We start from the raw sequence: 27125 nt of genomic DNA on the forward strand, positions 1-27125 counted from the left end.
CCAGATTTTTAAAAATTTAATTAATTGAATTTAATTAATTAATTGAATTTAAATTCGCCAGCTGCCATGGCAGGATTTGAACTCATGACTCTGGATTTTTAGTCCAGGCCTCCGGATTACTAGCCCAGTAACATAACCACTATGCTACCGTACCTGCATGTTAACTTTCTGTGTTTCGGGTACAAGGACGCCCAAATCCCTCTGAACACCAACATTTAATAGTTTCTCACCATTTAAAAAATATTCTGTTTTTCTATTCTTCCTACCAAAGTGAATAACCTCACATTTACCCACATTATACTCCATCTGCCACCTTCTTGCCCACTCACTTAAACTGTCTATATCCCTTCGCAGACTCTTTGCGTCCTCTTCACAGCTTACTTTCCCACTTAGCCTTGTATTGTCGGCAAACTTGGATACATTACACTCGGTCCCTTCATCTAAGTCATTAATATAGATTGTAAATAGCTGAGGCCCAAGCACTGATCCTTGCGGCACCCCACTAGTTACAGCCTGCCAATCTGAAAATGACCCATTTATTCCTACTCTCTGTTTTCTGTCTGTTAACCAATCCTCTATTCATGCTAACATATAGCCCCCAACCCCATGAGCCCTTATCTTGTGTAACAATCTTTCTTGTGGCACCTTATTGAATGCCTTTTGAAAATCCAAATGTACTACAACCATTGATTCACCTTTTATCTACCCTGCTGTTACATCCTCAAAAAACTCTAATAAGTTTGTCAAGCACTATTTCCCTTTCATAAAACCATGTTGACTCTGCCTAATCATATTGTGATTTTCTAAGTGTCCCCTTACCACGTCCTTAATAATGGATTCCAGCATTTTCCCAACTACTGATGTCAGGCTAACTGGCCTGTAGTTCCCTGTTTTCTCTCTCCCTCCTTTCTTGAATAGCGGTGTTACATTTGCTACCTTCCAATCGATTGGGACCATTCTAGAATCTAGGGAATTTTGAAAGATCACAACCAATGCATCCACTATCTCTGCAGCCAACTCTTTTAGAACCCTAGGATGTAGGGCATCAGGTCCGGGGGATTTGTTGGTTTTTAATCCCATTAATTTCTCCTGTACTTTTTCTTTACTAATATTAATTGCTTTAGGTTCCTCACTCTCAATAGACCCTTTGGTTCCCCACTATTTCTGGTATGTTTTTTGTGTCTTCTACTGTGAAGACAGATAATCCTCCAAGGGACCCACGTTTACTTTTGCTACTCTCTTCCTTTTTATATACTTGTGGAAGCTCTTCCAATCCGATTTAACATTTCTTGCTAGTTTACTCTCATTCTATTTTCTCCCTCTTTATCAATTTTTTGGTCATCCTTTGCTGGTTTCTAAAATTCTCCCAATCCTCAGGCTTACTGCTCTTGGCAACAGTATAAGCCTCTTCTTTTAATCTAATACTATCCTTAACTTCTTTAGTTAGTAAAGGATGGATCACTTTTCCCACGAAGTTTTTATTGCTCAATGGAATGTATATTCGTTGAGAGTTCTGAAATATTTCTTTAAATGTTCACCATTGCTTATCTACCATCATATCTTTTAATCTAATTTCCCAATCAACCTTAGCCAACACGCCCTTCATACCGATGTAATTGGCTCAGGAGTAGCTGTAAATGGCAGCAGCACTTTACAACCTTCTGGACTCAATAACTTCCGATCATAACCACTGCTCCAATTTTTTCGGTCAGCTAGCGCTGGTAATGGTTCTGCTGCTGCCATTTGCAGCTACTTCCGATCAATCTTTTGTTTCTTGATCTGTCCCTTGCCTTGTACCATCATCCCGTTTGTCATTTCATCACTCCTGCCCTCCACCCTATCACTGACCTTCCCTTTTGTTGTTCCCTCCCCTCCCCTCCCTTCCCCCAGCTCTGTCCTTGCTCAAAAACTTTAACTCTTTTAACATCTTCCAGTTCTGACAAAAGGTCTTCGACCTGAACCGTTAACTCTGTTTCTTTCCCAACAGATGCTGCCTGACTTGCTGAGCTTCTCCATCATGTTCTGTTTTTATTTAAAGTTATGGAGTTGCCCGCGAACAGGTGCGCAGTGTCCGGATTTCCGCGACCAGGTCTGTGGAGCTGTGACGGAGCCGGAGCTATAGAGGGCGCTGTGCGAGGAGGACCGACCGAGGCGCCGTGACGGAGCCGGAGCTGCAGAGGGCGCTGTGTTCGGAGGACCGATCGAGGCGCTGTGACGGAGCCGGAGCTGCAGAGGGCGCTGTGTTCGGAGGACCGATCGAGGCGCTGTGACGGAGCCGGAGCTGCAGAGGGCGCTGTGTTCGGAGGACCGACCGAGGCGCCGTGACGGAGCCGGAGCTGCAGAGGGCGCTGTGTTCGGAGGACCGATCGAGGCGCTGTGACGGAGCTGGAGCTGCAGAGGGCGCTGTGCGCGGAGGACTGATCGAGGCGCTGTGACGGAGCTGGAGTTGCAGAGGGCGCTGTGTTCGGAGGACCGATCGAGGCGCTGTGACGGAGCTGGAGCTGCAGAGGGCGCTGTGTTCGGAGGACTGATCGAGGCGCTGTGACGGAGCCGGAGCTGCAGAGGGCGCTGTGTTCGGAGGACCGATCGAGGCGCTGTGACGGAGCCGGAGCTGCAGAGGGCGCTGTGTTCGGAGGACCGACCGAGGCGCCGTGACGGAGCCGGAGCTGCAGAGGGCGCTGTGTTCGGAGGACCGATCGAGGCGCTGTGACGGAGCTGGAGCTGCAGAGGGCGCTGTGCGCGGAGGACTGATCGAGGCGCTGTGACGGAGCTGGAGTTGCAGAGGGCGCTGTGTTCGGAGGACCGATCGAGGCGCTGTGACGGAGCTGGAGCTGCAGAGGGCGCTGTGTTCGGAGGACTGATCGAGGCGCTGTGACGGAGCCGGAGCTGCAGAGGGCGCTGTGTTCGGAGGACCGATCGAGGCGCTGTGACGGAGCCGGAGCTGCAGAGGGCGCTGTGTTCGGAGGACTGATCGAGGCGCTGTGACGGAGCCGGAGCGGTCTGGCTGTCGCCTGTTAGTCTGACTCTGAGGCCGTTGCGGTGTGGTGGCTGCTGATGAGCTGCGTGAGGGCGGCCGTGGCGGAGCCCGATGGGAGGTGGATCGGTGCGGGTGAGGCTGCTGATGATGGTGCTGAGGAAGCTGCTGAAGTGCTCGCTGCGGGACTACGGCTTCTGCCTGGCCACTGTGCTGCTGTTTAGCCTGGCCTCGCTCTGCTACCAGCTCAACGGCGGGGCCCCGGCCCTACTGCTGGAGCTCCGCAAATACCTGGGTAGGTGACCGCGCCACGGGACCGGCAACGGCCGGGGATGGGGATGGGAGTAGGGTCGGGGCCCAGGCCTTGTCCCCAGCCTGTATTTTCTTATGCTCTCCCGCGGAAGAGAGTGTGAGTGAGGGTCGTACGGCAGAGAGAGTGTGAGTGAGGGTCGTACGGCAGAGAGAGTGTGAGTGAGGGTCGTACGGCAGAGAGGGTGTGCGTGAGGGTCGTACGGCAGAGAGGGTGTGCGTGAGGGTCGTACGGCAGAGAGGGTGTGCGTGAGGGTCGTACGGCAGAGAGGGTGTGCGTGAGGGTCGTACGGCAGAGAGGGTGTGCGTGAGGGTCGTACGGCAGAGAGGGTGTGCGTGAGGGTCGTACGGCAGAGAGGGTGTGCGTGAGGGTCGTACGGCAGAGAGAGAGAGAGCGTGTGAGGGTCTTATGACAGAGAGAGAGAGAGCGTGTGAGGGTCTTATGACAGAGAGAGGCGCGTCCGGGCGGGGGGGGGGGAGAGAGAGAGTGTGGGGGCGTCCGGGGGAGGGATTAATTAGAAACAAAAAATACAAAATGCTGGATTTTGTGAAGAGAAAAGACAGGTTAACTTTTTGGATGTGACCTTTCATCAGAATTGATAAGCGAGTATTCTACTAAGTTTGGGAATAAAAGGACAGACAAGCAATAGATACTCCAATCACAGAAAGCAAGTTAGTGGGTTGAATGACTTGCAAACCATTGAAAGAGGAAGGAAGAGATTTGAGCCAGAACCTATGTGAAATGAGTTGGGAGGCAAGAGGTAAATGGCTGTAAAAATGTATCCTGGCAAATACACAGAACAATTAAAAATTAAAGAATGCTGTCTGGTTCAGTGCGTCGATGACTAAGTTCCTCTAAAAATTGTCAGATATTCCCGGTAACTCCATTGACAAGGCATTGTCTTCGGTCCCCACCACAAATTTCATTCCCTTGCTACCGACTCCATCCCTTTCCCTGGCCACTGTCTGAATCTGAACCAGACTGCTGGCAACCGTGATGTCCCATTTGAGCTGTGCTTCCGCCCCCATATTCCCTCCGTCACCGAGTCCGCCTGCTTCCACTTCAGTAATATCACCTGTCTCCACCCCGCCTCAGCTCAGCTGCTGCTGTAGCTCTCATCCATGCCTTTGTTACCTATCGACTCAACTATTCAAATGCTCTTCTGGCCAGCCTCCCACCTTGCACCCTCTGTAAACTTGAGCTCATCCAAAACTCTGCTGCCCATATTCTAACTTGCACCTAGTCTCATTCACCCATCACCTCTGTGCTCGCTGACCTACATTGGCTCCTGGTCCGGCAACGCCTCGATTTTAAATTTCTCATCCCCTTGTTTTCAAATCCCTCTATGGCCTCGCCCCTCCCTATCTCTCTGACCTCCTACAACCGTCCGAGATCTCTGCGCTCCTCCAATTCTGGCCACTTAAGCGTCCCTGATTTTCTTCACTCCACCATTGGCGGCCGTGCCTTCAGCTTCCCAGGCCCTAAGCTCTGGAATTATCTCCCTGCCTCTCTACCTTTCCTCCTTCAAGTCGCTCCTTAAAACCTACATCTTTAACAAAGTTTTTGCTCACCTGTCCTGATATCTCTTTATGTGGCTTGGTGTCAAATTTTGTTTGATAACGCTCCTGTGAAGCGCCTTGCGACCTTTCACTACGTTAAAGGTGCTATATAAATACAAATTGTTGTTAATTGTAGTGTGTGTCCCATGGCCTTGCTCCCAGTTAGTCAGAAGAAGTGTTACATCTTTTAGCTGCTTCTATTGTAAACGGCTTAGAGAGGTTGGAGTGTCAGCCCCCGAGCAACAGGAGTCATCAAGTGTTCCCATTGATCTCAATAGAATTACATAGAATTTACATCACACAAACAGGCCATTCAGCCTAACTGGTCTAAGCCAGTGTTTATGGTCCTCACGAGCCTCCTCCCTCCTTACTTCATCTCACCCTATCAACATATCCTTCTATTCCTTTCTCCCGCATGTACTTATCTAGCTTCTCCCTAAATTCATTCATCTATGCTATTCGCCTCAATGACTACATGGTAGCGAGTTCCACATTCTCACCACTCTGAGTAAAGAAATTTCTCCTGAATTCCTTCTTGAATTTATTAGTGACTGACTTATGTTTATGGCCTCTAGTTTTGGACTCACCCCAAGTGGAAACATCTTCTCTATGTCTACACAATCGAACTCCTTCATAATTTTAAAGACCTCTATCACCTCAGTCTTCTCTTTTCCAGAATAAATAGCCCCAGCCTGGGGTCAAGCACTCCAATAGTCTGAAGGATTGGGGACATCATTAGAAGGGGAGTAAATCAATGTGGTGACTACTGTAGGAGTTAGAATCCATATGATGACTTCTGTAGCAATTAGAATCAAGGTGGCGGCCGCCGGAGCTAGAATCAAGGTGGCGGCCGCCATTGACTCAGCGTGGCTGGCGGCCGCCATTGACTCAGCGTGGCTGGCGGCCGCCATTGACTCAGCGTGGCTGGCGGCCGCCATTGACTCAGCGTGGCTGGCGGCCGCCATTGACTCAGCGTGGCTGGCGGCCGCCATTGACTCAGCGTGGCTGGCGGCCGCCATTGACTCAGCGTGGCTGGCGGCCGCCATTGACTCAGCGTGGCTGGCGGCCGCCATTGACTCAGCGTGGCTGGCGGCCGCCATTGACTCAGCGTGGCTGGCGGCCGCCATTGACTCAGCGTGGCTGGCGGCCGCCATTGACTCAGCGTGGCTGGCGGCCGCCATTGACTCAGCGTGGCTGGCGGCCGCCATTGACTCAGCGTGGCTGGCGGCCGCCATTGACTCAGCGTGGCTGGCGGCCGCCATTGACTCAGCGTGGCTGGCGGCCGCCATTGACTCAGCGTGGCTGGCGGCCGCCATTGACTCAGCGTGGCTGGCGGCCGCCATTGACTCAGCGTGGCTGGCGGCCGCCATTGACTCAGCGTGGCTGGCGGCCGCCATTGACTCAGCGTGGCTGGCGGCCGCCATTGACTCAGCGTGGCTGGCGGCCGCCATTGACTCAGCGTGGCTGGCGGCCGCCATTGACTCAGCGTGGCTGGCGGCCGCCATTGACTCAGCGTGGCTGGCGGCCGCCATTGACTCAGCGTGGCTGGCGGCCGGCGGATTTAAAATCAATGCATCTATGAGTCAGAATTATTGTGACGAGGAGTTGAACTCTGCGTGACTGCGGGAGCTGGACTCAACATGACTCCTCAACGCCTCTATTTATAAAGCCTAGAATCCTGTATGCTTTTTTAACTGCTTTCTCAACCTGCCCTGCCACCTTCAATGATTTGTGTACACATACCCCCAGGTCTCTCTGTTCCTGTACCCCTTTTAGAATTGTGCCCATTAGCTTATATTGCCTCTCCTCATTTTTCATACCGAAATGCATCACCTCGCATTTTTCTGCATTAAATTTCATCTGCCACGTATCCGCCCATGCCACCAGCCTGTCTATATCCTCTTGAAGTCTATCACTATCCTCACTGTTCACTACCCTTCCAAGTTTTGTGTCATCTGCACATTTTGAAATTGTGCCCTGTACACCCAAGCCCAAGTCATTAATGTACATCAAGAAAAGCAGTAGTCCCAGCACTGACCCCTGGGGAACACCACTGTACACCTCCCTCCAGTCCGAAAAACAACCGTTCATCACTACCCTCTGTTTCCTGTCACTTAGCCAATTCTGTATCCATGTTGCTACTGCCTCCTTTATTCCATAGGCTGCAATCTTGATGGTAAGCCTACCATACAGCACTTTATCAAACACCTTTTGAAAGTCCATATACACCACATCAAATGCATTGCCCTCATCTACCCTCTCTTACCTCATCAAAAAACTCTATCAGCTTAGTTAAACACGATTTGCCAAATTAATCCGCACTCGTCCAAGTGATTGTTAATTCTGTCCTGGATTATCGTTTCTGAAAGTTTCCCCACCACCAAGGTTAAACTGACTGGCCTATAGTTGCTGGGTTTATCCTTACACCCTTTTTTGAACGAGGATGTAATATTTGCAATTCTCCTCTGGCACCACCCCGGTATCTAAGGATGTTTGGAAGATTATGGCCAGTACATCCGCAATTTCCACACTTACTTCCCTCAGCAACCTAGGATGCATCCCATCCGGACCGGGTGACTTATCTACTTTAAGTGCAGCTAGCCTTTTTAATACCTCTTCTTTATCAATTTTTGGCCCATCCAGTATCTCAACTATATCTTCCTTGACAGACTCTGGCAGCATTTTCTTCCTTGGTAAAGACAGATGCAAAGTACTCATTTAGTACCTCGGCCATGCCCTCTGCCTCCATGGGTGGATCTCCTTTATGGTCCCTAATCAGCCCCACCCCCTCCTCTTACTACCCATTTATTGTTTACATGCCTGTAGAAGACTTTTGGATTCCCTTTTATGTTAGCTGCCAGTCTAATCCTCATACTCTCTCTTTGCCCCTATTATTTCCTTTTTCACTTCCCCTCTGAACTTTCTATATTCTGCCTGGTTCTCACTTGTATTATCAACCTGACATCTGTCATACGCTCCTTTTTTCCACTTCATCTTACTCTCTATCTCTTTTGTCATCCGGGAGTTCTGGCTTTAGTTGCCCTACCTTTCGCCCTCGTGGGAATGTACCTAGACTGTACCCGAACCAATTCCCCTTTAAAGGCCGCCCACTGTTAAATTACAGTTTTGTCTGCCAGTCTATGATTCCAATTTACCCGGGCCAGATGTGTTCTCATCCCACTGAAATTGGCCCTCCTCCAATTGAGTATTTTTACTTTAGAGTGGTCCATGTCCTTTTCCATAGCTTTTCTAAACCTTATGATACTATGATCGCTGCTCCCTAAATTTTCCCCCACTGACACTTGCTCCACTTGGCCCACCTCATTCCCTAGAACCAAGTCCAGCAATGCCTCCTGTACAGGTCGCACCTCCCCCAGAACTGGTCCCAATGCCCCAGGATTCTAAAGCCCCCACTCCTGCACCATCTCCCCTGCCACGCATTCATCTGCTCTATCCTCCTATTTCTATACTCAGTAGAGCGTGTCACCGGGAGTAATCCAGAGATTACTACCTTTAAGGTCCTGCTTGTTAATCTCTTTCCTAACTCCTTAAAATCTGCCTGCCGGACCTCATCTCTCTTTCTACCTGTGTCGATGGCATTGATATGGACCACAACCTCTGGCTGTTCACCCTCCCCCTCCAGAATGTTCTGCAGCTGCTCAGTGACATTCTTGACCCTGGCACCAGGGAGCCACAGAAACACCTGTCTGCTCCCCGAACTATGGAATCCGCTATCACTATTGCTCTCCTGACCTTTCTCTTCCCGCACCCCCCCCCCCCGCCCGGTCCAGCTGAGCCACCCATGGTGCTATGGTTTTGGCTCTGGTTGCACTCCGCTGAGGAACCCTCTCCCTCACCAGTATTCAGAACTGAATACTGGTTCGAGAGCGAGATGCCCTCAGGGGACTCCTGCACTACCTGCCTGGTCCTCCTTCTGTCTGGCAGTCACCCAGTCCCACTCTGCCTGCACTCTGTTAAGCTGCGGGGTGACCACCTCCTGAAACGTGCTGTCCACGTGTCATCCGAGTTAGACCCATTGTGACCGGGAGTTAGAATCAATGTGGTGACTAACTATAAGTCTTGTATTCGATCCATGATCTATAGTGAGCTAGTTGATCCTTGTAAGTGGTGCTTTTTAAAATTGTCGTCAGTGTACAATAGGTGGGATGGAAAGCATGTCAACCCAGGATCCTGTTCCTGATCACTACCCAGATCCCCACTGCTGAGAAGTTTATGTAGAAATGTTGGGTGCGGGCATTATGGAGCTCAGTGTGATGTTCCAAACAGTCAACACCCTGCGTAAGGTGACAAACCAAGAATGGCTTAATGGAGAATGTACAGGTGGGAGGTGGGGTGTAGCTGCTTGGGCTCATGTTCCCCCATATGACTCAGTGCCTCCAGGAGAAGAAAGGGTGGGAGGGAACAGAAGGTGCTGAGTGGCATGTTATGTATGGGATTTTCACTAAGAATAATATATAAAGCTACAAGAGGTTATGGAAAGACAAACTTTTAATTGTTTTGCAAAAGTATTTAGGTTTCCAGCTGTACAAATTTGCATTAAATTTAAATGAAAGTAACCTGTAGCAGCACAAGTTTGATGACCTGCTACCGTTCTTTCCAGGTCTTTCAGCAACCACCATGGGAAATCTCTCATTGCATCTCACTGGAGCTTTCCCTTGCCATTGCTTTAGGAAAAGGGAGTACCAAAAGTAAATATTTAATGGTCTATATTTATGCTCTACATATCTGATCCCTGCTAGGCTGTAGTTTCTATCCCAGACAGTAACACCAATAATATCTGTACAGGGCAAGAGGCGTTAAATACCTTGCGCTCAACAAACCAAAGAACAACATTACCATCAGCCATGAAAGCATGGCAACGTGTAACCCACCTAGTTAAATTCAGCCATTGAATATTTGACACGCCCAGCTTTTGGGGAGTTTCCAAATAAATAGATTTTTGAACTGGTTTCGGACAATTGCCAACAGCAGCAGTGAAATCAAGTCTAACATTTCCAAGATCAATAAGCTTTTTATAGCTGTGCAGAGCATGAAGGATACTTTGCTACGGTATATATCCTGCACTGTTGCAGCGTTCATTATGATCAAGCCATCACGTTCTGTACCAAAGTGCTTGTGTTTCTAGACCAAGGTAGTAGTACTTCAATTACCACATCAAGGGTGCTTTTACAGGGCACTGTTTACATTCACTCAATGTCCTCCAAGGTTCTCGTAGTTCCCAAAATCCATGCAACGCCAATCTCCTCCCTTCTCTGTTGCCCAGCTAGGAAACTTAAAACAAATTTTTAAACAGAATCAAATCACAAACTTAGACACAGGCATATGACTTCAATTGCTGCTGGTACACATCTAACCAAAACAGAGTCTGAGCATCAAATATGCTTGGCCCAGGAGAAGACACAAGATCAGTGCAAAGGAGCTCATCTTCCTCCTCTGTATCAAAACTTTGAAAACAAAATGGAATCACTGTGTAATCTTTAATGCCCGATATGAACATCCCTCGTGTTCGTTTAATGTAACAAATGCAATTCACAGGAGGAAAGTAAATTAAAGAAGTAAGAGAAAAGAATGGATGCCAAATGCCAAGTCTCCCCCATTGAGTTTGTGGACTCCTCGATCTCTTTGAATATCTATGGAGTCTCCCCCATTAGGTTTGTGGACTCCACGATCTCTTTGAATATCTAAGCAATCTACACCATTGAGTTTGTGGACTCCTCGATCTATCCCAATATCTAAGGAGTCCTCCCCCATTGAGTTTGTGGACTCCTCGATCTATCCCAATATCTTAGGAGTCTCCCCCATTGATTTTGTGCACTCCTCAATCTATCCCAATATCTAAGCAATCTCCCCCATTGAGTTTGTGGACTCCTCAATCTATCCCAATATCTAAGCAATCTCCCCCATTGAGTTTGTGGACTCCTCAATCTATCCCAATATCTAAGGAGTTTCCCCCATTGATTTTGTGCACTCCTCAATCTATCCCAATATCTAAGGAGTTTCCCCCATTGATTTTGTGGATTCCTCAATCTATCCCAATATCTAAGGAGTCTCCCCATTGAGTTTGTGGATTCCTCAATCTATCCCAATATCTAAGGAGTTTCCCCCATTGATTTTGTGCACTCCTCAATCTATCCCAATATCTAAGGAGTTTCCCCCATTGATTTTGTGGATTCCTCAATCTATCCCAATATCTAAGGAGTCTCCCCATTGAGTTTGTGGATTCCTCAATCTATCCCAATATCTAAGGAGTCTCCCCCATTGATTTTGTGCACTCCTCGATCTCTCCCAATATCTAAGGAGTCTCCCCCTTGTGTTTGTGGACGGCTCGATCTATCCCAATCTCTAAGGAATTTCCCTCACTGAGCTGGTGCACTCCTCAATCTATTTCAATATCTAGGAGCCTTCCCCCTTGAGCTTTGCTGAGAGCTTGGTGCAGCATTCATTTATTTGTATTGCTGGCTGCACTATTGGGTCAAGAACCCCTTCCCCCTCTCGTACCGTAGCTGAGAAGAAAAAAATGAGGGGGAAAAGGATAGAAAGGAGGAAAAGAAAGAACAAGTAAGCAAAGAAGGAAACAAAAGGGGACAGGACAAAGTAGAAGAGATTAAATAAAAGGGACATTTTTTACAGAACTATGGGATTTCTCCAATGGATAGGTTGTCTAACTGTGGAGTCCTCCCACCGCAGCTGTTTTATGCTGATTTGAAAAGCCTTGAGTGCGCAATTTTAGCATTGGAATAGCACAATGGTCAGTTAAAAAAAAATTAAGGCATACATTGTTATTAATGCATAATCGGTATTTGAAATTGTACTGCAGCCATTCTGTAAGTGCAATTTTCGTAAGAAAGGAAAGAAAGAACTTGCATTTATATAGCACCTTTCACAACCTCAGGAAGTCCCAAAACGCTTCACAGCCAATGAGGTAGTTTTGAAGTGTCGTCACTGCTGTAATGTAGGGAAATGCGGCAGCCAATTTGCACACAGCAAGGTCCCACAAACAGTAATGAAATAAACAACTGGATAATCTATTCTAGTGATGTTGGTTGATGGATGAGTGGTTGCCAGGACACCGGGGAGAACTCTGGTCGTCTTCGAATAGCGTTATGGGTTTCTTTATATCCACCAGAGGGGGCAGATGGGGCCTTGTGTAAAGGTGGAGGTGTGAATTTATTTTTGTAGTACGTTCTAATTTCCCACTGTCCTCTTTCTGCCTGGATGATCGATGATTCCAGAGACCGCTTGTGCTGCTCTCGCTGGGGCACTGAAATCAACTGTTTTCGGGGTGGTGGGGGGGGGGGGCAGTGAAATTGCGCGCACCCTAACCCAACGGCACAAGTGGGTGAGAGTAAGTGCAATGCGTCTGAGATTGCTTTGCATGGGTGGGTCAGGGATGACAGCAAGTATTGAACAACAGCTGTCAGTGCAACTATGAAGAAAGGTAAATGCAGCCAACTACAGCTGCTATGTGGAGGAGCAGGACAGCCAAGTCTTTGTAGTCCCAATGAAATTTCAATTGAAACACAGTGTGAGGATACTTAAAGCTTATATGATAGATGTGTGATGTCATTAGGCGCTGAAATGGCCCTAAACGTTGGTTATAAATAATTTCCAATTTAATTGGTGTCAGCCGTGGCTCAATGGTCGCGTTCTCGCGTCTGAGTCAGAAGGTCGTGTGTTCAAGTCCCACTCCAGAGACTTGAACACAAAATCCAGGCTAGCACTCAAGTGCAGTACTGAGGGAGTGCTGCACTGCCGGAGTTGCCCTCTTTTGGATGAGACGTGAAACAGAGACCCTGTCTGCCCCCTCAGGTGGACATAAAAGATCCCATGGTACGATTTTGAAGAAGAGCAGGGGAGTTCTCCCTGGTGAACTAGCCAATATTTATCCCTCTTTGCTGTTTGTGGGATCTTGCTGTGTGCAAATTGACTGCCATGTGCACATTGCACCAGTGACTGCATTTCAAAAAGTACTTCATTAGCTGTGAAGTGCTTTGGGACGTCCTGAGGTCATTTTTTAATTGGTGAAGTCTATTTTACTGGTCCTAGTTAATAGGTGCTTATTCGAGTTATGATATCCATTTCCTTTTTTTATTCCTAAAATCTACAAGAGGGTTTTCTGTTTGAATTTCTGAATTCTATTCCGGTGAAGCCACAAAAAACGTCATTTTATCCCTGTATTCTATTTAACAATCTACCTCTACCTCAGTCTAAAATCTCAAGGAATGGTTGGGGTGTTCATTCAAAGAATTTATCGTAGTGACCAGTGTATCGATTGATGGAAGTGGGGGATGTCTGGGGTTTAAGCATATTGTCACCCAAAAGTCTCAGCCTTATTGATGGTTCCTGTTACTGCGGTGCGGATTATGCTTCAAAGTTTAGGGAATTTGCCTTCCTGAATCGTTATTATTTTGTTATTTTTTTCTTTTGTTACTGATAGGGTATTGCTGTCAGTTCCTTTATTTTGTCTGTTTGTAAAATGACTAAAAAAAATGGAGGCATACAAGATTAAAGTGTGAATTATACTGTGATTCAGCATTTAAAATCAAAAATCATTTATTCTGCAGTGATTTATTCTAGAATGGTATATATTTAGAATAAATCATTTTTGGCTTCAAACACTGAATTGCATTACACTTCAAAATGCTGGAAGGCGATCAAGAAAAGCATCAAAGCATCCCTTCCCTAGGAATAAATTTTGCACCATCAGTGTTCACTCCACCCTTCGAAACTTTACAAATCCTCTAACAGATGCAATATTGGGTATAGCTCCAGCTTAAGTAATGACAAGTTCATGTCCCAGTGCATTCTCACTGTAACTACTTCTTTTCATCTGTCATATGCAAGGTCAATGGGTTTCAGTTTTCACCAAGATGACAAACTGAACTATGCAATTTGATCCCAAAACACACACATCCTGAAATCCAATGTAACAAAGGAATTTAGCTTATCCAGTTGCCTTGAAGTAGTGGCCTTAGCAGAACAACACAAAGGTGACAGAAAATGTATTTCAGGCTAAACTACAAAGGATTGGAGACACAGATATTCAAAATGGAGTTAGGTGTTAGACTGGAAGAGTTAAAGTTATTGGCATTTCTTGGCTTTAACTGGGAACATAGAGACAGATGTAGGCCATTCAGCCCTTTGAGCCTGTTCCGCCATTCAATTAGATCATGGCTGATTTGTATCTTCACTCCATCTACCCGCCTTGGTTCAGTAACCCTTTTCCTAAGTTCATATGTAATTTGTGCTGATGGTGCTTGATACTCCAGGCACTTTTGTTTTACAACGAAATATGCGCTCTTAATAAATTTTGATTCCTTTTCAGAATTCCCACAGCATTGTCTGATAGCTGTTTCATTGCTCATAGTTTTAGTATATTCATGCTTCAGTCATCATATGTAACAGATATATTATAATTTTGTATTTGTTTTTTTTCTTTCAGGTAATTCCTCTTTTCTGGATGGGTATCGACATCTACCCCCTAAGGTAAATTTGGATTATTGGGAAGGAGGATTCTGCTGGTACATGCAGAGCAAACGGGAAATCTTCCCCGAATCTCCTGTTTATATTTAAATATGCCTGCCCATCTTCTTGACCTGAAATATTATATTCAGTCAAGCCAGGTCACTACTGAAACTGATGGGTAAACACCAGGTAATGGTCACCATTAACTATCTTCAGTTGATTTTTCTTTTTGTATTCATACAGCATGGGCCCTGACTTAATCACTGTGGGCTGGTAGAAATTCAAAATTAATCAGTGTGTAATGTTAATATTTGATAATTAATCACTGTGTACTGGTATTAACTCAGAATTAGAAAGAAAGAACTTGCATTAATATAGCGTCTTTCGCGTCCTCAGGACATCCCAAAGTGCTTGACAGCCAGTGAAATGTTGTATTGTAGGCAAATACGGCAGCCAATTTACAGGCAGCAAAGTCCCACAAATATCAATGAGATGAAGCAAAGCAATAATGAATACAAAGGAGTGGAAGTTAATGTTACAGTTACATAAAGCTCTGGTTCGACCCCATCTGGAGTACTGTGTTCAGTTCTGGACACCTCATCTCAGGAATGATATATTAGTCTTGGAGGGGACCCACCATTCAATCAGATCATGGCTGATTTTCAACCTCAACTCCACTTTCCGGCCCGATCCCCATATCCCTTGATTTCCCTCGAGTCCAAGAATTTATCTATCTCAGCCTTGAATATACTCTAGTTCTAGACTCTCCAGCCAGGGGAAACAAACTTTCAGCCTCTACCCTGTCAAGCTTCCTCAGAATCTTTTATGTTTCAATGAGAGCACCTCGCATTCTTCTGAACTCCAGAGAGTATAGGCCCATTCTACTCAACCTCTCCTCATAGGACAACCCTCTCATCCCAGGAATTAATCTAGTGAACCTTCGTTCCTTCCATAGATAAGGAGTCCAAAACTGTACATAGTACTCCAGGTGAGGTTTCACCAAAGCCTTGTACAACTGTAGTAAGACGTCTTTACTTTTGTACTCCAAGCCCCTTGCAATAAAGGCCAACATGCCATTTGCCTTCCTAATTGCTTGCTTACTTGCAGGTTAACTTTTTGTGTTTCTTGTACCAAGTCTCTCTGGACACCAACATTTAATAGTTTTTCACCATTTAAAAAATATTCTGTTTTTCTATTCTTCTAACCAAAGTGAACAACCTCACATTTCCCCACATTATACTCCATCTGCCACCTTCTTGCCCACTCACTTAACCTGTCGATATCTCATTGCAGACTCCGAGTCCTCCTCACAGCTTACTTTCCCACCTAGCTCTATATCATCTGCAAACTTGGATACAGTGCACTCAGTCCCTTCATCTAAGTCATTAATATAGTTTGTAAATAGCTGAGGTCCAAGCACCGATCCTTGCGGCACCCCACTAGTTACATCCTGCCAACCTGAAAATAACCTGTTAATCCCTACTCTGTTTTCTGTCCGTTAACCAATCTTCTATCCATGCTAATATATTACCTGCAACCCCATGAGCCCTTATCTTACGTAACAATGTGGCACCTTATCGAATGCCTTTTGAAAATCCAAATATACCACATCCACAGGTTCCCCTTTATCTACCCTGCTCGTTACATCCTCAAAAAACTCTAATAAATTTGTCAAACATGATTTCCCTTTCATAAAACCATGTTGACTCTGCCTAATCATATGATTTTCTAAGTGCCCTGTTACCACTTACTTAATAATGCATTTTCCTGACAACTGACATCAGGCTAACTGGCCTGTAGTTCTGTTTTCTCTCTCCCTCCTTTGTTGAATAGGGGGGTTACATTTGGTACCTTCCAATCTGCTGGGACCGTTCTGGAATCTAGGGAATTTTGGAAGATCATATCCAATGTATCCACTATCTCTGCAGCCAGCTCTTTTAGAACCTTCGGATGCATACCATCAGATCCAGGGGATTTATTGGCTTTTAGTCCCATTAGTTTCTCCAGTACTTTTCCCCTAATGATAATTACTTTAAGTTCCTCACTCTCATTAGCCTCTTGGTTCCCCACTATTTCTGGTACGCTTTTTGTGTCTTGTACTATGAAGACAGATACAAAATATTTGTTTGATGCATCTGCCATTTCCTGATTCCCCATTATAGTTTCTCCTGTCTCAGCCTCTAGGGGACCAACATTTACTTTTGCTACTCTCTTCCTTTTTACATACTTGTAGAAGCTCTTACAATCCATTTTTATATTTCTTGCTAATTTACTTTCATATTCTATTTTCTCCCTTTTTATCAATTTTTTGGTTGTCCTTTGCTGGTTTCTAAAATTCTCCCAGTCCTCAGGCTTACTACTCTTCTTGGCAACATTATCGGCCTCTTCTTTTAATCTAATTATTTTAACTATCCTTAACTTCTTTAGTTAGCCACAGGTGGATCACTTTTTCTGTGGAGTTTTTATTTCTCAATGGAATGTATATTTGTTGAGAGTACTGAAATATTTCTTGAAATGATTGCTATTGCTTTTCAACCGTCATACCCTTTAATTTAATTTCCCAATCTATCTTAGCCAGCTCGCCCCTTGTACTTATAGAATTGGCTTTATTTAAGTTTAAGACTAGTTTCAGTTTTAAGTACGTCACTTTCAAACTCAACGTGAAATTCTATCATATTATGATCGCTCTTGCCCAGAGGATCTTTTACGGTGCGATTACCAATTAACCCTGTCTCATTACACAATACAAGATCTATAATAGCCTGTTCCCTGGTTGGTTCCATGACTTATTGCTCTAGGAAACCATCTCGAATGCATACCATGAACTCGTCCTCCAAACTACCTTTACCAATTTGATTTGCCCAGTCTGTGTGAAGATTAAAGTCCCCCATGATTACTGCGTTATCTTTGTTACAGGCTCCTATTATTTCATGATTAATACTCTGTCCAAAGGTATGGCTACTATCAGGGGGCCCATAAACTACTTCCATCGGTGTTTTCTGCCCCTTGTTATTTCTTATTTCCACCCATACTGATTCTACTTCTTGATCCTCCAAGCCAAGATCCTTTCTCACCACTATCCTTATGTCATCTTTTATTATTAGAGCTACACCCCCTTCTTTTCCATTCTGCCTGTCTTTTGTAAACGTCATGTACTCTGGAATATTTAGTTCCCAATCTTGATCACTTTGCAACCATGACTCTGTAATGGCTACTAGATCAAACCCATTTATCTCTATTTGTGCAACTAATTCATCTATCTTGTTACGAATGCTCCATGCATTCAGATATAGAGCCTTTAATTTTGACTTACTTGTTGATGCGCTATTATTGGTAAGCTCTATTATTGGTAAATAGAGCATTTGGTGCCCATTAATTTGAGTGCACTTGCTTCTGATGCTGTGGACTCTCCTGCTTTGGGGATGGGTGTTTGGAGCCCCAACTCTTCATGGTAGCTTAGTGGTTATGGTACTGGACTGGCAAACCAGAGGTCAAGAGTTCAAATTCCATCATGGCAAGTTGTCAAATTGAATACAATAAATCTGGTAATTTGTGGGCTGGCACCACATACACACAATGACCACGAAAGCTGCCGGATTGTCATAAAAAACCAACTGCTTCACCAATGTCTTTTATAGAAGGGAACCCCAACCTGGTATGGCCTGCATGTGAGTCCAGTCCCACACCATGTGGTTGACTCTTAATGCCCTCACACCCCCAGTTCCTTGATCGGAGACGTCGTAGTTTCCTTAATTGTCAGTATTCCCACCATCAGGACTAAGCCAACATCTTCTCTATTTGCCCTCCAATTGCCCCAGAAATGGGAGGTAGAATCTCCAGAGAATTAGGAGCAACCATTGATGATCTGTAGAGGACCAGTCACTTGATAAGGCGCCCAAACGTTTCGATGTAGATCATGGTAGGGTGGCCCAGAGTTTAAACTTTATCGCCTCATATGTCGCTGCATCCAGATTAGAACTATTTCTCCAAATATCTCAAAAGTCCCAACCTATAGCTTTTGCTACATTGCCTACCAACAATGGAGTCTGTGTTGGTGTATATAAGCAACTCTGTATTAGCCAAGATACCAGGTCCATCATGCCTCCACTGACCTGTTGTAAAGCCACACCAGTGACACATTCGGTGGTTATATTTGAGGTTAACGTTTCATGTCGGTGACCTTTTGTCAGATCTGAAATGTTAATCCTAACTTCCTCCCTCCACAGATGCTACCTGACCAGCTGAGTGTTTCCAGAATTTTCTGTTTTTCTTTCAGATTTCCAGCATCTGCAGTATTTGTTTTTTTGTCATATTTGAGATGTTATCCCTAATGTCAGCCAAGGCTAAGTGGGAGCACGCTTGACTCTGAGTCAGAGGTTGCGGGTTCATCCCCCACTCCAGAGACCTGAGCACAAAATCTCGGCTGACACTCCAGTGCAATACTGAGGGAGTGGTGCACTGTCGGAGGTGCCGTCTTTTGGATGAGACGTTAAACCGAGGTCCTGTCTGCCCCCTCAGGTGAACGTAAAAGAAGAATTTATCCCTCAACCAACATCACTAAAACAGACCTGGTCATGTATCTCACTGCTGTTTGTGGGACTTTGCTGTGTGCAAATTGGCTGCTGTATTTCCCTGCATTCCAACAGTGAATACACTTCAAAAAGTACTTCATTGGCTATAAAGCGCTTTGCGACGTCCTGAGGTCATGAAAGGCACTACATAAATGCAAGTTTGTTCTTTTTTTTTCTTTAATTGGCAATGTTACAGTCCAGGATACGAATCCTAAATTTGCCTTCCCCAACCAACCAACAGATTTTTCACCAGGGATCGGCACATTCTTCTATCGCTCATCATCCGCTCTATCTGGCTGAATGTGCTCATCCGGCAGGTATCTCAGCTTCAGGCTGTGGCTAAGATGGCGACTGCTAATTGAGGAGCACCATCCGACCGTGTCACTCCATCAGTAGGCTACAGTGGAACATTTCTAATCTTAAATGGAAAAGTCACAGGGGCCCTGAACATGGGACAGGATAACAAACAGGAAAGCAGAGAAACTCAGGAGAGGTGTCATGAGAGCCTGGTGCTGGTGGAGCGGGGGCTGGAGTACTGTTTACTGGAGTACCCTGATGATCAATGCTGAGGCCTCTGTTCTTTCTCAGCTACATAAATGATCTAAATACTGGAACCAATTGTAAGCTGATAAAATTGGAGAAAGAATGGTGGAGACAGAGGATGGAAGGTTTCAGTTGGTTATACAAATGGGCAGACATGTAATAAATGAAATTTCACACAGATAATAGTGAAGTGTCACACACAAAACAAAAACATGGGACAACAACTGGAGTTGAGTTCAGATAGGGAGACTTGGAAAGGGACACAGGAGTCATTGATAGTTCACTTTTAACATGCAGCGAAGCATTTAGAAAAGGGAAATACAGTAAAATGCTGAATCAGAACAGTAAGATACAAGTCTACCGAAATATGTGACTGCTTTACAAAGGGTATAGAAAGGAGCATAGGAATGTACAGGCCTGGAAAAGATGTTCTCCATTTGCCAATCCAAGTGTCTGGAGGTGTCATATCCCACGATACCTCTCGTATCCCTCGATCACATTTTTTGCCAGGTATTTATCCACCTCTCCCTCTCTCTCTCATTCATTCTCTCTTGCTCTCTGTCCCTCGTTTGCTGATACAATCAGCCCCTTGTGGCAGTCAATTCCATATTTTCAGCACCCTCAGCGTAAAGGACTTTAGACTAAGCTATCTTATCATCCTCCCTCTTCTAAATTTGAAGCTTTGCCCTCTTGTTGCAGAATCTGCGACAAAGTTAAACATATTGGGGGTGAATTTCCTCAAATCTTCTGTGGTGTCATGTCAGCGGAAACCCTGTTTATGCGTGTACATTGGGTTTCCGCCACAAAGGCGGTGCATGGGGAGAAGCTCCCTGGAAATTCACCCCATCGACGCTCATCTTGTCTGTACCTTGTAGATCAGTCCTGAGCCTTCTCTTCTCCAGCGTAAACATTCCCAGCTTCTGCAGCCTCTCTTCGTAACTCGGCTGCCCAATCCCAGCAGTCAGTTTAGTTGTCCTTCTCTGTACCTTCTCCAATGCCTGGATGAGTTACTCAATGCAGCAAGAACTGTACCCAGTACTCCAGGTTGTGGCTGGACCAGCGCTCTGTACAAACTCCATCACCTAAGATTTGTGCTCTGTTCCTCTGACTTAGCCCAAGACCCTGTTTGCTCTCTCTACTGCTACTGCCCATTGTGCTGATGGCTTCAGCAACCCATCCACCAGTGCCCCAAATCCCTCTCCTGTGTCGTGTCTTGTAGACCAATACCATTTTGATTATATTGACACTCTTATCCTTTCCAAAACTTCACATTCGTGCACATTAAATAACATCTGCCACTCATCAGCCCAGCTCCCCAATCTATCCAGATCCTTCTGTATTTAATCAGCCCGCTGTTTGCTGTCTCTCCCATTTTGGTATCATCTGCAAACTAAAGCGTTTTGTTTCTATCCCCACTTTTAACCCCTGTATGCATATTGTAAACAGTAACAGGTCCTAGTACTCATCCCTGAGGCACCTCCTTTTATGCAGTCCAGCTCAGTGTACAGTCATCCTTGCTTTGCTCTGCTTCAGCCAATTATCAGTCTATTTTCAGAAACACTCTACCTACCCCATGCCTTCCAACCTTGTGGACCAATCTACTATGTGGCACCGTATCAAAAACTTTGCTGAACTCTAAATACACACCATCCATTGACCCCAGGCGTAGAGGGGATGAGCTCTAAGAAAAGATCAGAGGTGTTTTCACATTCAGCGTCCATATATGTAAAACCTAGAAAGCCATTTGCCTTTGTAATGCAGTTTTCTACCTGTACCAATGTATCTGTGACCATAGATTTCTCTGTTCCTCTACTCTGCTGGGAATTTTCCAGTTTCGGGTATACTTCATTCACAGTTTTTTCAGCCAAAATGTACTACTTCTCACCTCTCTGTATTCAACTGAACCTGCCACCTATCTGCCCATTCCTCTAGCCTGTCTGTGTCCTCCTGCATTTGTCCTCACAGTTTGCCATGCCCCCTAATTTGGTATCATCAGCAAATGTCATTCCTCCAGTGTCTTAATACAGATCATTTATATAAATGGAAAACAGGTGTCCCAGCACAGGTCCCTGGAGCATACCACTACCCCCTTCCTGCCAAATCGAAAGACACCGATTTACCCCCACCCTTTGATTTCTGACCCTATCCATCCTTCTATTCACGTGGCTACATACCATTTGCCTTAATTTAGCATTGTATCTTTCTTATGTGGTACATTGTCGAAATGTTACCTGAAAATCCATATATGGAACATCCACCGCTTATTTGGCCACACTCACCCTTGCTGGTGCAGATCTGTAACCAAGATTCTGTGGGCGACTGCAGTTTTGCCCATGGATAGCTGATAGAAGCCATCATCACAGTGTGTTGTAACAGTAGTGAGTAAAACTTTCTTGGGGTGTATCATCGGGGGGGATGGGGCACAGGGCCCAAGAAATGCGAAATTTGTACAAGGCATGCGCTTATCCTTGCATGAAAGAAAGAAGAACTTGCATTTATGTAGTGCCTTTCACGACCACAGGACGTTCCAAAGTGCTTTACAGCCAATGAAATACTTTTTGAAGTGTAGTCACTGTTGTAATGTAGGAAATGCGGCAGCCAATTTGCGCACAGCAAGGTCCCACAAACAGCAAATGAGATAATGACCAGATAATTTGTTTTAGTGACGTTGGTTCAGGGATAAAAATTGGCCAGGACACCAGGGAGAACTCCTCTGCTCTTCTTGGCTGTGGGATCTTTTAAGTCCACCTGAGAGGGCAGATGGGGCATCGGTTTAACGTCTCATCCGAAAGACGGCACCTCCAACTGCACTGGAGTGTCAGCCTGGATTATGTGCTCAAGTCTTTGGAGTGGGACTTGAACCCACAACAGAACCAAGCCCATGAACAGTCCTGGTCACTATACGACAGTGGTGATATCTTGGCTTTGAGAGGGGCACAGTGATGGATAGTGGAACTGGTGTCTTGTATTGGGTACCTGAGCTACAAAGAGAGGCTATAGAAACTGGGGAATGTTTACCCTGGAGGAAAGGCTCATGGGAGGCTTTGCTGAGGTCTTCCAAGTTTTTAAAGCGAATATGTATGGAACAGACTGGTCATGGATGCCAATTCAAGAGGGAACTGGGTAAATATTTGACTGAGAAAGCAAATGAGCACACGAGAGGTAGAGCACCGTGGAATGTTTTATACTATGGGATCAGCCTGAGGGACTGCGATGGCATTTTCTGGTGCTGTACACTGGGATTTCTAAAAACTAAAAAACATGGAAACAAAACAGATTTGAGCAAAAACAAAATGTATCGAATGGGAAAGGAAAGACCAAAGGACAGAGTCTCAAAATGAATGAGGCAACGAGACTAGAAAAGAAGACACATTAAATAGGGAAGGGTGAATGATTTATGTTAACACTCTGTCAACATTTTCCAGGTGTAAATTAGATTTCTTTTTAAAGAATACTGTTGGTTCCTTGTGTATTGTCGGAGGCTGATGAAAATTGTGCCATATGGCACAGTCAGGACTTTATTACTGCAATAAGCAAAGAATTCAGATTCAGGGCAAAAGCGGTAGTATGTTCTTACTACCGGCTAAAGAAAAAAATTGCAGTCTTGTTCCTTTCAGCCTCAGGTGAGCTGGAGACTGTACTGGCTGTGACCATAAATACTGCCTTGTGACCTCAGTAAGCTGTTGCTTTTTCAGCCGACACTGGTTTTTTTTTAAATTAGCATAGTTGAAACTTTCTGTTTGTGCGCTGGTTCTCAGCTCAGATAAAGACGTTCATTTAGCCCCTGGCATGAATGCAGCCAGTGGTTCTGGAAACGGCAGGTATGCAAACTCCAGGCCTGGATCAGAACAGACACACAGTGTTTGGTAAGCAGACTGATTTGACATGCACATTAGGTTAGTTATGGAACTGTGGCTCTCTCTGTCTACATCAAAAATTCAAGCCACAAAAGTGACACAGTGATCTTCTGTAGTATTAATAGCGTTGGTTTTAGGAATCAGCTCGCTGTGTGTTGCTTGTATAAGCTTCAAACACTTTCTGTCTGACTTGAAACAAGTCTCATGTGAACATATTGTTGGGGGGGTTGGAAATGACATTTCTCATCATGAGGGGGAAGTGAACTCTGCTGAACAGTTCCTTCAATGCTTGTTTTCTTCCCCCTCTTCGGAACTGCTTAGTAATGGTGTGTTCAGTTCTACGAGTGCCAGTAGACCTCCGGTGATTCCAAACAGTGAGAGCTGGCAGACTGTGGGGTGGGGGGGTGTCAGAAACTGGGAGGAAGCAGAACGTCATAAGTTCCTGTTCTCACCTGATATTCAGCAGGGATCACGAATGGGTATTGGACAAATTTTATTCTCCTCTAGCTCAGATATTAATATCACTTGTATCATTTCTCCCCCCCCCCCCCCCCCCCCCCATATAGCTACACGAGCCAAGGTGGACTAACTCAGTGCAGAACAAAGATCTAACCTGTGACCTGCCAAGTCATCAGGGAACTTAGAGAAACTTTTTATAACTTGATGCCATGCTTTCTCAAGTCTACCCAAGTGACAGTTTTGACTTTAAACTGGTTATTAAGTAATCTTAAACATTTCTCATACTGCATCAAGTGTTATTTTGATTCTCTCCTTTGACCCAACTGTAGCACTAAATTGAAGAAATCCCAATTTTTTTAAAAAACCCTTTTGCGTCTAGTCCAAATTGTAACTAGTTGCCTTTCATTCTGTTATCAAACTAGAGCGGGCAGGGTGATCAGGAACACCTGAAAGATCAGAAAAGTTTTTTAAGTCCTGAATTTGGGAGTGGATGGTTTTCAAATTGTGTTAAATGTGAATTTACTTCAAATAATTTGAAGTAAATTACACTCTGTAGTCAGTTTATTGAATCTAAAGTAATTCTCAAGGTGTCTGGGGTTTCACGTCAATTCGATCAGCACTACACTTTCCTCGCTTCATTGGTTCTGGAGAACCATGTATCTTGTGTGCACAGGCAATGTCATGGTGTCTTCCTCCTGCATCCTACAATGCCTTGGCACTGCATGGGCAGTGCCACACACAGTCTCATCAAACAAACTAAGTGCCTCCACACTTGGGACAGTGGGTTGATTCTACGGTCCTAGTGTGTGACGCTGCTGGGACTGGTGCTACTCAAGCCTGCAAAGGATCTAAAGTTTCACGGTAATATGAGGTGGTTTTTTTCTTGTCTTCACACTCTCCCCTTGGAGAATAGCGTGAAGTACTGGAAGGAGTCGCAGGCAGCTTAACAGTCTGACAGGCCGCAACGTTAACGCTCCTTCCATGACCGTAACCATCTTTATTCCAGCCTATTGGGTGGTTAGTCCTTTACGGCGGGAGGGTTTTATGGGCTCCCACAACCTACACGATGAGGGGGTGCCACCCACACCTGCCGGACGCAAGTATCCGCTGGATGTCAACCCAGATTTCAGAGCCAGAGGCTGTCTGGAACGGGGCTCGAGCACTTCACCTTCTGACTCAGAGGCGAGAATACTACCACCGAGGTTCACTCCAGTAATATGAGGTCATCTCAGTTGAATATTTAACTATGGCTCTTGGCGTGTTGCGTTTGAGGTGCTGGGAGAGCAGTGTGTTTACAGAGGCAGAGTTTGCAGCATATAAACTGCTGGGTGTAAACAGGGCAAAAGGACTTTCTGGTGGATGGGGTTGAGGTGGGGGGGGGGGGGTGGGGGGAAGGACAATGGTGCCCCAACAAAGTTGACTTTTTGAGGTCCAGCTGCAGGATGACCCTAGTGGAAAGTCAGAGCCAACCAAGAAACTTTTTTTAAATTTCCCTGCATCCCTCCCTTACAGTACCTGTTCGCAGTGGGTGCTCAGCTGGGCTTCTCCAGTGCAGCAGGCAAACGGGACGTTTATGACAGGGGTAGAGAAGGCAAGTATCAGCCAGGATTACTGATTCTAAATGTCATCCTGTGACCCCTTGCTCCCGGAAAGTGTGGGTGTGTGCTTGAGTGCGTGCCTGTGGGTGCGCGTGCGTGGATGCCTGTGTGGGTATCTGAGTGTGCATGCGTGGGCGGGCGCCTGCCTGTGAGCACGTGCGCGCCTACCTACCTATGCATGCATGCCTATATGTGTTTGTGTGTGTACATCTGGAGAGGTAATGACTGGGCTCGTTGAGATAGTCTGTATGGTCAGAAGGCTGGCTGTGATACTGGCCAGGAGCACCGAATTATTTCCTGCAGTATTGCCACAGCTGAGATGCCCCACAGCAGCTGTTTAATGTGTTGTGCTTTTCCGTTCTGTTCAGGTTCTGCCATTCCCCAGCCAGCTGGTTTACAACAGAGTTGGAAAATGCGGAAGCCGGACCGTGGTGCAGCTGCTGAGAGTCCTAACGGAGAGAAACCATTTCAGCCTAGTGAATTCAGACATTCACAACAAGACCAGGCTAAATAAAAACGAGCAGGTGAGCTGCAGGCTTCCCAAGCCCCTTGACCGTTGCTGATAACTTAGAACTTTGATACCCAGGATCATTTTCAGTACGTAATTTCTTCAGCCTCTCAATGGCAGTGAGCAACGAGGTGACCAGAACTGCATTGCTCCACATGGGTTCTGACCAGCAACAATACCATCCCTCTGCTACGTTGGCCTTTGCCTTTTTTTTTATTGCAGCCAAGCACAGGGGCTGATTTCATTAATTTATCCACCAAAATCGCTAGATCTCTTGCCCAATTGGCATGCCACATATTGTTCCATTTAAACCGTATTCCCTCCTTGTTTCTATACCAATGATTTTATACTTTACTGAGCTGCATCTGCCACCTATTGCTGATGACCCAGGAGGATGTTGGGCCTGCTGACCAGTGCATCCAGAGATTGGGTTATAGAGTGGCAAGCAGCTGCTGTTTAAGGCTCTGTATGTCCCAACTGGTGGAACCACTGATTGATGGGGCTCTGCTGTGGTCAGGAGAATGGTGGCAATGCACGCTCGAGTTTTATGATGCGCTGCCTAACAAGCATTCGAACTCGTGCTCATCGATTGTCGAAAAACCAACTAGTAACTATCCCTCCTGGAAGAGAGGTTCCTTTGGGGGATCAAGTTGTCTTCATGGTGACAGCCCTCCTTTGTCAGACTTGATAAGCCGATCCCTGAGCCGGGCAGGTCTGCAGTAGTCCAGGGCGCAGACCATGATCAGCCAGCCAAGCAGGCTCATTAACTGGGAGCTGTTACTGGATTTTTATTCCCACTCTGCTGCTGATAACCCTGGAAGCCAGTGCTCTCCTGGGATGGGGTTCTGATTGGACAAGCAGTGGGAAAGTTACCACAGCCAGGAGCTAACTGAAGTCTGTTTTTAAGACTCATGACTTTTCTGCCTTTTTCCTATTTTTACAGATGGAATTAGTAAAAAATATCAGCATTGGAGAACAACCTTACTTGTATACACGGCACGTCCATTTCCTTAACTTTACAAGGTAAAAAAAAAATGCAGCTGTTTTCTGTGTTTGCAAATTGTGAAATCCTCCCTTAATAGTACTGGGTCTCTTCTGAACTAAATTCCACAAGTGATCTGAAGTACTAACAGACAGTTAATTCTCTGTATATCGTGTAAGTGTTAGCCTTGGCTCAGTGGTAGGTCTCTTCCCTCTGGTACATATTAATGATTTCGACTTAAATGTAGGGGGCATGATTAAGAAGTTTGTAGATGATAC

The 27125-nt window shown here is 45.6% G+C and overlaps 1 protein-coding gene across 6 annotated transcripts in view; it reads left to right on the forward strand.

Annotated features, from left to right (window-relative positions):
- The first annotated feature begins 2963 nt into the window (after positions 1-2963).
- Positions 2964-27125, forward strand: part of usta (uronyl 2-sulfotransferase a) — a 97935-nt gene continuing 73773 nt past the window's right edge. For all 6 annotated transcript variants that reach the window (XR_010963712.1, XR_010963711.1, XR_010963713.1 and 3 more), the window contains exons 1-4: positions 2964-3269; positions 14307-14350; positions 25726-25881; positions 26809-26888. Coding sequence is in view for 3 of the 6 variants with exons in the window: in XM_067989339.1 (XP_067845440.1) it covers positions 3089-3269; positions 14307-14350; positions 25726-25881; positions 26809-26888 (461 nt within the window). In the remaining 3 variants the exon portion in view is untranslated. The remainder of the gene's footprint in view (positions 3270-14306; positions 14351-25725; positions 25882-26808; positions 26889-27125) is intronic.

The sequence above is a fragment of the Heptranchias perlo genome, chromosome 8 (assembly GCF_035084215.1).
Source record: "Heptranchias perlo isolate sHepPer1 chromosome 8, sHepPer1.hap1, whole genome shotgun sequence".
NCBI lineage: Eukaryota > Metazoa > Chordata > Chondrichthyes > Hexanchiformes > Hexanchidae > Heptranchias > Heptranchias perlo.